Genomic DNA, 11,098 nt, shown 5'->3' with positions numbered 1-11,098 from the left:
TATATATATATATATATATATATATATATATATATATATATATATATACACTTTTTCCCCCTAAGAAAAGGTTCTGATGTCTGAGATTCAGGAAGATTAAAAACCTCTTACTCAGTATGTCTCTCTTTGCAATTTTGAAATCTGATATATTTCCATTCTGGATGATGTAATTGGGTGCTTCTAGAAAACACCTTTCATCTGAGATGAATTTTTCACTATAGGATCAGGAGAGACTGACTTATGCATGATTAGAATTTACTGCATCAAGACTCTGTGAAGTTATAAGTCTCTGGGAGGTTCCAGTCGACAAAATATTATCCTCTCAGCCCATTTCTGCACTCCTGAATTAAGAGAAGGAAGAACTAATCAGATTGTTTAGTGGTTTCTCTGAATCTAGAGAGCGCGGAATCAGAATAGTAGAGCTAGAAGAGATTCTGACCAGTAGGAAAATGAAGCTTAGTGAGATTCCAGGTCTTGTCCAAGTTCATCCAGTAAATGTGGGGCAGATCCTGCAATAATTCAGTGTCTCAGAACTTTTGTCTAACACTCACATCAACAAATTATTTGTCTCTGATACAACTTATTGACTCTAAGTATCCATTGACTAGTTCCTTTGTGTCAGCTGTATGCTAGGAAGATAAAGGAAAAGAATATAAAGTCTCTGCTTCCTAAAGAATTTAAATCTTATAGGGCACACACATAACTTGAACATATGAAATAAGTTTATAATGAGAAAGCTAGTACTAAGATGATATAGTGCTAAGAAATAATAGTAATAGTTAACACAGGTGAGTGCTCATTATAGCTAGGCACCATGGTAACTTCTTTTATATGTGTGTTAGTTTTCTATCACTACTATAACAAATTTCCACAAACTTAGTGGCTTAAACAACACAAATATATTACTCTACACCGTTGGAGGTCAGAAGTCAAAAGCGGATTTCACTGGACTAAAGTCAAAGTCTCAGTAGGGCTGCATTCCTTTCTGGAAACTGTGGGGTAGAATCTATTTCCTTGCTTTTTCCAGCTTCCAGAGCCCATGCGCATTCCTTACCTTATAACCCTCCTCCTCCATCTTCAAAGCCACTAACGTAGCATTGTGCTGACCCTCCTTCCAACACCACATCTCTTTCTGGAACTCTTCTCTTCCGCCTCCTTCTTCCACTTTAAAGGACCCTTTGATTCCATTTCGACCACTTGGTAATCACGGATACTCTCTGTATGTAAGGGCAGCTGTTTGGCCACATTAATTCTATCTTCAGATCTCCTTTGCCATGTTACATAACACATTCACGGGTTCCGGGGATGAGGATATGGATATCTTTGGGGAGCTGGGGTTTTATTTTCTGTCTACCATAATGTATAAACTCTTTTAATCCTCACAACAGATTCATTTCACAGATGAGAACACTGAGGCACAGAGAGTTGATAGGACTTGCCCCAAGTCACACGGCTAGTGAAGCAGGTAGTCTTCTTCCAAAAATATATTCTCTACCTCTACTCTGCTACATGGAAATAGGGGATTTAATAAAGAGGGCTGTGTGTGGACTAAAGTAGTTAGGGTAGCTTCCCCCAGAAGATTTGGGTCTAGAAGAATAGATGTGTTTTCTCTTTACCCACTCATCCACCCAATGCTGTTGAGTATCTAGTATCTGTCAAGCTACGTGCTGGGGAATCAAAATAAAGTAAGACATGGTTCCTGACCTATAGGCAATGTTGCATTTGCCTCCAGGTATGTCAGAGAAATCAACCAGTAGTGACACAAGAAGCCAGAAGTCTGTCCAAGACGATAAGACATATAGGAGAGAGGCTCTAACTCTACCCAACAATGGGTGGTGGGTTTCATTTTTGCCAGTGGCCTTTCCAACCATATCTCCTAGTATGTGGTTTTTATGACTCATCCCAACCACCCTTGTCTCAGCTGCACAAAGAAGGCTTGTTATTCCTGCTTCTACTCTTGTCGTTTCCCAGTCCTGGTAGAGAGAGCCTCCTCCTTCCACTTCTGGTGATTGAATTTTGCCTGTCAAGACTGGGGTTTCTGTATTTTTGTCTGTCTTCCTGAGTGGATGACTATTCATGTTCCCTGTGTTTAATGGTGCCTGGCACGCACAGGTCCTTAATGAATGTTGAATGAATAAATGGATGAGCACAGACCACCTCAGATCCCACGGAGATCTCATTTTCCTCCTAATTCTTGAGGGACTCATTTGGCTTCCTGTCTTGTTTGGTTTTCAGTTTCCTAAGTCTTTCGGTCCTATGTCACTCTCTACTTCTAAACTTTCTGTGCAAATACAGGGTTCACATCTTCCGAGTTGTGCTAGTAGGCACTCAAATAATTGTGAATTTTAAAATGATTAACTCTAGGCTCACTGAATAGCATTCTGTTCAAGAGTAACTTTGCCTGAATTTCACCTCACAAGGTCCTAGAACGAAGTAAAACTTACTTGACACAAAACACATGTTGAGAGAGTCACTATGATTGAACAGGCTGTTTGCTGTCCACAGCACTGGGCTCAAGGGGGAGGTGGGGTTGAAATCCATCCCATGCTCCTCCCTCCGGACCCGGAGCAATGGAGATGCATGTGCACACAGGAAGCCAGGTCTTTTTCTAATGTTCACAGTGGTGCCCTCCCTTTGCTGAGATCTGGGTCCTTGGAGCTCTATCCCTCAGATACTATTAAAAAACACCTTAAGATCTTTCTGTGTCCTTATAAAAAGTAACAGCTGCCTTTGTGCTATGCCAAGTTTATTAGAATGCAATTCTTAGAAAACGGGGACTTCAATGGTTTTGACAAATGCTGTGTCCCTGGTACCAGTAAACATTCAATAAATACTTGTTGAATTAATGAATACAATGATGCAACAAAAATAACATTTTTATTCACTTTGGCACAGAAAAATATTGTTTCCCAAATTCTAAAGGTATCATCTAGTGCTTGATTCACGTTCTCCCATAACATATATCCCCCTATGTGCCATGAGTGAAGTTCATTTGCAAACAAGAAAAAAGAGCAATGGATCAATCCGACAATTAGTTATGAGAATGGGAATTATTATCAAGTTTTCAAGAGTTTTTTTGTCTTGTGCAAAATATGTCATTTACTGGTTTACCCAAAAGGGAAAGAAAAGACATCGAATTGAGTCGACAGGCATGGATTTCCACACTCTTTCTTCTGCACATGTGATGTGTGAGTTTGGATCAGAAATCATCTGGTCCTCTGTGGCTCAGTTTCCTCATCTGTGTATTTGGAATTTCACCATCTGCCTTTTGTCATCCACAGAGATGCTGCAGGGGCAAATGGCATAATGTATGTCAAAGCTCTTTGCAAGATTAAAAGCCACTGACTGCTCTGTATACCTCCCAGTGTGTGCCAAAGCCCTGCATTCTGCAGCATGAAGGGGGCCAGGGAGGTGACTGAGGAACCCAACCACTCAGGCTCTCTCACTATCCCAGACTAAGTTTTGTCACCAGGAAACAACTGCATTTGCGAATCGTATAATTAAAAAATTAATTAAGGTGTTCAACAAGCCTATATTAATGACTTAGCATTTTCTAGATCTACTGCTCTCTGCAGTGGATGTTACAAAATGAATTACATATGATCCCTAGTGATGATTCCATTAGCCCCTCTATTTTAAAGAAATTGTGACATGAGGACCCATCAAGGAGTCAGGATCTAGTTCTTACCACTTCTTACCAACTGTGTGATTTTATGTAAGTTACATGACCTCTGTAAACCTCCTTTTTCTGATCTCGGAAAGGGGAGTATACAGTACTCCTCCTACAAAGATTTTTGTTTGTTTGTTTGTTTGTTTTCCCCAGAAAGAAGATGAGATAAAGTAGCTTTATAAACCTAGAGCAACATACAAATTACTCTAAGGTGGGGCTGGTTTTTATTATCCAAGGTCACAGAGCTCATTAAAGGGATCCTGGGAAAGTCAGCCACCCCCTGCTTTTCCTCCATGACCCCTGTGACCTTGAACAACCCGGGGAAGAGGTAATTGAACAGCAACTACTACTTTGGAAGAAACAAAATCAAAATATTGAAGCTATTGACTCACCCTTAAGGCAGTAAACAGTGCTTTGGTCTCTGACCTTTTCCCATCCCGGGGCAGTCAATAACCTGGCCGCTAGATGCAGCGCCTGCCACTGATTCTGATTTGGGAGTACTTTAACCTTGAACCAAGCTCCAAGTAACCAAGGCAACAGGAAGTCAGCTTCTGCATTGGAGGACTGGGAATCCATAAATCAAGTCCCTAATGCAAACACGGTGTGCAGGTAGAGGTTTGAGGGGATAAGTGGTCTATGAGAAATTACCTTTGAAAATGAGTGACTGTTCCTCGATGCACTACAGCACAGTTTCAAAGACTTTTTAAAAATGTATCAATAGAGGTCAACAGGTTATTAGCAGAACGTTTTCCTATAGGTTTAACTTTGAAACAATATTTCCTCTTGGCTCTGTCTTTTAATTATGAACAGATGTTGGATCCACATAGTTATTAGCGTTGTTATTTCCTCCTTCAAAAACGTCCTGGCCTCCAAATATGCGAGCCCCAGTACAGTCTGTCCTGAGCTGGGGTTGACGGATGTTTCGAATGCAGGCGCCATGTGTGTTCTCCACACAGTCTGCTGTCTGAGATGGAAGTGACCCCTTCCCACATCAAAGCTGTGCTCACCTTTACTCAGGTCCCGGGGTTAGTTGAAGTAACACATCTCAATGATCCAGGGGTTCTTTCTGGTGGACCTCCAGCTTCACGCATCTCTCTCCTGCAGAGAGAGGGAAGCCAGGCCCATGCTGAGAAGAAAGGTTCCAAATGTCCCAGCACTCCGCCCTCATCCCACATCTCCGAGAACTTGCTTCTGAACTGTTTCACGCATGTCCGGTCATTTGGGCCCCTGTCCATGGAGCCTCAGCTCCCACCTGGAATAAAGGGAAATGAAGACTTCTGGTGGCCAGCCTGCCCAGTGCTCTCTCCCCTGGGGGGGGGGGTCACCCATCCCAGGACCCCGAGCCCTTGGCCCTCAGGCAGATTTTGGGGATTCCAAATGCTGTTAGATTAGTCCTTGTTGAAAGCTTATCTAATATACTTGCTTCATGTATGCTATTTCTGGGATTGTTTCCATCATCCTTTCAAAACCCAAAAATGTCTGAGAAAACGTCAGGGCTCCTTTTTTTCTTTTTTCCTAATTGCTTTTCAAATTCATTGGATGGCAACTAACAAACAGTTCCATAATCTAGAAAATCCTAAATCATCGAGGGTTTTCAAGACAGCTTGAATAGTGACAATTTGAATTATAGAGTTTTTAAGTGTCATTTTATTACTTTTAACATAAACACTTGAGTAGCAAAGTATGCCCAATAGAGGTATGATCGAATGAACTTTAATGAAATGATGTGGACTGAGACTAATTTGGATGGTGAACATTTGCATGAAAATGGGTACAACGAAAATGACTTGAGATCAGTTTGTTCCCAAGTGAGAGTTAAATATCCTCCTGCTCATCCTGTTTGCGGCTTGTTCCCTGAGCCTGTCATAATTTGCGCAAAGAATGACCTGCCCAGGGGCGCCTGGGTGGCTCAGTCGGTTAAGCGACTGCCTTCGGCTCAGGTCGTGATCCTGGAGTCCCGGGATCGAGTCCCGCATCGGGCTCCCTGCTCAGCGGGGGGTCTGCTTCTCCCTCTGACCCTCCCCCCTCTCATGAGCTCGCTCGCTCTCTCATTCTGTCTCAAATAAATAAAATCTTGAAAAAAAAAAAAAAGAATGACCTGCCCAACCTGTGTCCACAGGTACAAGGATGACGTATCAGTGGGTTTTTCCAGAGGAGCTGTTTTCCAACTCCGGGACGGCTTGGACTTCCAGAGGCGCACTATGGTTATGGAAGGCCCACCTGCCTCCATTTAATGGGAGCATGCCCCGGGTGGCACGGCAAATACCCAAGTGGGGGGAACAAACTGGGAGGACTTCCGTCAGACCCGGGGCTGCGGTCCCCAGTTGAGATTGTTAGCAGCCAGATGTTCAAGCATAGCATTCTACCCCAAAGCCTGTGCTCTGGTAGACCTCTAGATTTTACCCCCAAAGTCTGTTTATTTTCTCAAAGGAAACAAAGTTTAATATGTTTGTGGCTTTGAAACTATTAACAAGAAAGAAGGCTAGGGAGGAAGTGTAAAAAAACTCCCTCTTCCTCACCAAACTTTGCTGTGCTCTCCTTCCTGAGAATAATCACTGTTAACTGTTCGGCTAGATCTCCTTGTGGGTGGTTCTGTATGTGTGTTACATTTGTTATGTGTGCGCGCCTAGCCCATCCCTGTCACCCCTGCGTATTTCACAAATGGACATCCTGCCCACGTTTGCTGCCCTTCCTGGCTTCCTGATGGTCATGCCTTGCAATCTTTCTGTCGCAGAATTTGATGTCTGTCTACCTCCACTGTCAAAATGCTATGAAATAGAAAATCCAAAGAAGTGTAAATGGCATTGTTATTCACAACACCAGAGGGGGAGTTTCAGAGGGTGGGATGGAGAGTAGGAGGAAGGTAGTAGTAGATCAATGAAAATGTCAACATGACTTTCTTCCTTAGATGCTTACAGGTGCTTTTTCCAGGTGTGAGGCTAGGGCCTGTGCACCCAGGTGTGATGCTGTGGGCCGACCAGGGCAGTGGACAGGTGTTAGAAGATGACCAGCTGGGCCGGGCTGATCCATGGGTCCTGGATTTAGCATCTGGCTACTTGCAGACTCCCAGCCCTGACATTAGGGCTGTGTGACTTTAGTTAGTTATCTCTTAACATCTCAGAAATGTGTTTCCCTCATCTGTAAAATTAAGAAACTGGTATCTTCTGCGCTACACACTTCATGGGGCTGCCACTGACCCCCCTGAGCTGCTTTCACTGTGGCGGCAACGTAACGTTACTCGGGGAGAGGACTAAATCACCCATGGTGGTTGGGTTGCAAAAACAAGGATCAAGAGCTGTGGGATAAAGCCCCATTTGTTGTTGCTGTCAGTGGCAGGTAGCCTAGAAATGAAGAAATTCTGCATGGATGACCATCTGACATGGATTCAGACACGCCCAGCCTCTGGACTTGGGCTTGGATGAGTTGGAGAGCCACGTTCCTGCAGCTGGGGATGCAGATGGGGCCCAGAAATCCTTGGGCAGGTCAGGGAAGAGAACGGAGCCTTTGCCAGCTGCCTTCCATTGCCCTGAGGAAGCCGCAGCTGCAGTACTGACAGTGGTGATAATAAGAGTAATAGGAACAGGAAACGCTTCCTTGTCCGGGAGTCTGTGCCGGCCACTGCTCTAAGCACTTTACATTAATTGCCTCCGGGATCCTCCCAACCATCCCTGTGAGCTTATATGGTTCCACCCCATTTGTACAGCTCAGGAATCTCAGAGCTTGGAGAGGGTAAGCAACTTGCTTATGATCACACAGCTAAAAAATAAGAGAGCCTGGGTTTGAACCTCGGAAGCAAGGTTCCAGGATAGCTCTATAATATGTTATATAGTTCCAGGCCCTTACACAGGCACTTCACAAGAGGTGCTTTTCAGCATCACAGAGACATGATTTATGATGCTTCTTAGGACCAGAGGCTGAAAAGCCCCCAAATCAACTTTCGCTCGGCCGTGGGGACTGCTATTACATACCAGCCCCCACAAGGCATCTTCTGCTCCGGCAGACCGGCCTATCGTCTGGATCATCTTTATTCCCCACCCAGAACTTAGTGTGTGCTCTTCCTGGCACCGAGAATGCCTTTCCCTCTTCCTTGCTGCTTTAGCATAAGCTCTGGAAAGCCTTCCCTCACTTCTCCCCACACTAATCCTGAACTCCTTAGCGCTCCCCAAGCACCTAGGACGTGAATGGATGAAGAACACCCAAGCCCGCCCTTCCGTGCCATCCAATTTTTCCTTCTCCTTTAGTCTCGTGTCCCCAGCCAGATGACATGAGAAGCATTGTTATTCACAACAAGAAGAAGGGTGGGGTCCCCTTCTCCCCTTCATGCTGCACACAGCACAACCTCTGTGAAGATGGGCTTCTTGACCCATAGAAGACAAAGGGTAGCTGCTGGCCTCTCCTGCTTCACTGGGCCTGTCCCCCTGCTTCCATGCAGCCAAACTAGAATGTTGTCACCACTGATCTCAGCCACAAAACCAAAACCAGTCATGCTGCTAATATTTTTTTTCTTTAAATATTCTAAAATTTCATTCTTGTTCTACCAGAAGGAGGGCAGGTCAATTAACAATTTTCTCAGCTCACTTTCAGGTTTTCTGTTGTCTGTTTTCCTGTTCTTTTCAAATAACTGCAAGCTTTGGGATTGTTCTTTTGTAGGGATGCCAAGTCCCCACCTAAAAGTGGACCAAACGGCACCACACAGTAAGAACGAGGGCTCCGCATCCACCATGATGACCAGGAAGAAGCCAGCCGCGGTTGACAGCGTGGCAATCCCCCCGAGCCCAGTGCTATCGCTCCTTGCTGCATCTGCAGCCACGTCTGATGCAGGTGAGCACTGGGCAGAGGCTTTGGGTTCACCCCCATGAAGGTAGGCACGGAGAAGGCCCGCAGGGAGTGTGCTGTGGAATATAGGTTCTCCACTTAGCAACCTCCCATAGACACCAAGCGTGTTTCCACACTGAGTTTTCAAGATCAGCTCAGGACCTGGGGGCAAAGGCCCATGAGTAGGAACTGAATGATAACCGTATTAATGGCTTTTTATCAAGCCTTAGTAATTATTAATCTCTGCATCAGGGCCTTATCTGTGTTAATCTCACGTGACGCATAAAAGAGGTCTGTGAAGTAAATACCTATGTCCGCAGTTCACAAGAGGAAGCCAGGAGTCAAGAAACTCACCTCAAGAACCTGTGGACAGTCAGGATGCCAACATAGGTCCAGTACCCTTGCTCTCGGCCACTGGATTTGATTAGCTAGCTCCCTTGCTCACTGGGGGTGGGAGACAGTGATCAGAGTTTCTCAGAGGCCTTGATTCATTCTACCCCATGATGTCAGGAATTCCTCAGTAGTCACCAGATCCCTCACTGGCAGTTGATAAAATATAAACTCCTTTAGACATCCCAGATGCTCTGCCTTCTTCTGCTCCCCACATAATCTCCCACCAGTGCCTGCACCAACCCCCACTTTGCCATGTTTATCCCTCCTGCCAAGAAAGCAGACCTTGGGCTTGGCTTAATGCTGTTCTTTGAGGACAGCCTTCCTCAACTCCTGTCTACATCCCACAGACCTTGAAGGCCCAGCCTCCCCACCGAATGCACGCAGCACCCAGTGTCTACCATGTGTTTGCTACCTACTCAGAGACTACAGAAGAACTGTCTTCTATTCACTTCTATTGTACATACCTCAGAGGTGGAATTCGTGGTTTAGGTTCTTGCTCTCTTCGTGGCATGCAGAATGAGGGCACAGCGTGGACTTACTGCGCTGGTAACTGTTCAGCGTATTATAGTATTTAGAAATGCCTATTATGATTAGAAGCCCAGGAAGAGGCTCATTACTGATATTCACTCTAAACTCATCTTCTCAGTGAGCAGGATGCTTTGAGCAAAGAACTCAACTTGTCATCATCCCTACCTCCTTCATGGAAATTACCGGTAATTAGAAAATGTGCCCGATTGAAATAACAAGGAAATATTTGGAGTGACATTTCCCAAATTGAGTTCTGCAAAATATTAGTAGGTGTCTTGTGATAACAGATATTTTCATAGTTAAGTGAGTCTAGGGAATGCTGCTTTATACCTGCTTCCTTTCCATAGGGCTTTTCAGAGCCTTTAATTGACCAGTGTCTGCACTGTGATGCTCCAGGGAGGACAGACTCAGAACTTTACAATCTTATCTGACCACAGAACCCATTTTTCTTGCAATAGCTCTTAACATCTCTTGGAAGTGCCATTCTTCTCAGCCATTTGGGAAATCTTGCTTAGGAGAAATGGGATAGTCTCTCAAACAGGATCATGAATCTACCCACTGTTCACATGCTAGGTGTGAAGTGAAAGTTCTTGGTGGAAATGCCAGGTAAATGATGCCTACAGTGAGAACAGGAAGAGGTCAGAGGGAAAGTCGTAGATGAGTGAGGAAGAAACTACTCTGAGACTTGACAAATGGGAGCACCTTTGCAGGAGAGCGTCCAGGCAGAGGGAGCGATGTGGACATAGTCCTGGATGAGGAGCTGGTGCCAAGCCTGGAACTCTGAGAAGCGATCACTTGGCTGGAGTGAATTGGCTGGAGTGAATGATTTGGTTTGGAGTCTGCACTATCCACCCCGATAATTACTTATGCAACCTTCTTGGTTAAGCTCTGGAGACCTCCCTTTATGGATTTAGAAATTAGCTTGTATATTTATGCCTTTGCTTGCCAAGCCCAGATATTTCCCAGAGGCAAAAGACAGGTGGTCCCCCCCATTTTCCTCCCCTCTTGGTTCTTTCCATTCAGAGTAAGAGAATGCATTCTTGGGACTCCATGCTTTCAAGGGCTCGCCTCCTCTATTTGCACTCAGTCATTTACAAATATGCTAAACAGGCATAGAAACAGGTGGGTATTAAACTTTTAAACCTGCCTCTCTGGTAATCAGAGCTGAGCCAAAGCTCTCCTGTTTCAGGATGCAGGAATGGGCTGTTTATTTTTGGCAGTGCTAAAATGAGACCCTCAGGAGAATTGCACAGATTTGGTCCATTTCCGGGTCTCAGGCTGCTAAGCAGAACTTTGGGGAGAAAACAAGCCAGAGATCTCCCCAGGTGCTGGAGACCAGACCTTCCTGAGATTCCGCTCCCCACAGATAAATGGCTTCCCACAAACCTGAGAGAGTTAGGGTCACACAGCCTGGGCTCATGTCCAACACCCTGTTTCACACGCAATGCACACGTGATTGCTTCCAAGATTCAGAGATCTGCCTGAGGTCATGCAATTGGATTGGAAACCAAACTTCTTGATTTATTGCCTGGTTTCCAGTGGATTCTCCCTCTGTCAGAAGCCCAACATTAGCAAAGGCAGATTTCTTTCTCCCTAATTATAGACTCCTACTTCTTTTAGGAAATAGTGAGTGAAACTCATCATTTGATGCATTAACCACAGGCAAGCACACAGTAGAAAGTTAATAAATAG

At 44.8% G+C, this 11,098-nt stretch overlaps 1 protein-coding gene across 1 annotated transcript in view; it reads left to right on the top strand.

Moving 5' to 3' along the window:
- SETBP1 (SET binding protein 1) overlaps nucleotides 1-11,098 on the top strand; it is a 335,683-nt gene that overhangs the window by 304,076 nt on the left and 20,509 nt on the right. The window contains exon 4 of the mRNA XM_021686205.2: nucleotides 8,321-8,491. Coding sequence (XP_021541880.2) covers nucleotides 8,321-8,491 — 171 coding nt within the window. The remainder of the gene's footprint in view (nucleotides 1-8,320; nucleotides 8,492-11,098) is intronic.

The sequence above is a fragment of the Neomonachus schauinslandi genome, chromosome 14 (assembly GCF_002201575.2).
Source record: "Neomonachus schauinslandi chromosome 14, ASM220157v2, whole genome shotgun sequence".
NCBI lineage: Eukaryota > Metazoa > Chordata > Mammalia > Carnivora > Phocidae > Neomonachus > Neomonachus schauinslandi.
Note: the sequence above shows the minus strand (reverse complement) of the source record. Positions and strands in the feature narration are given on the sequence as shown.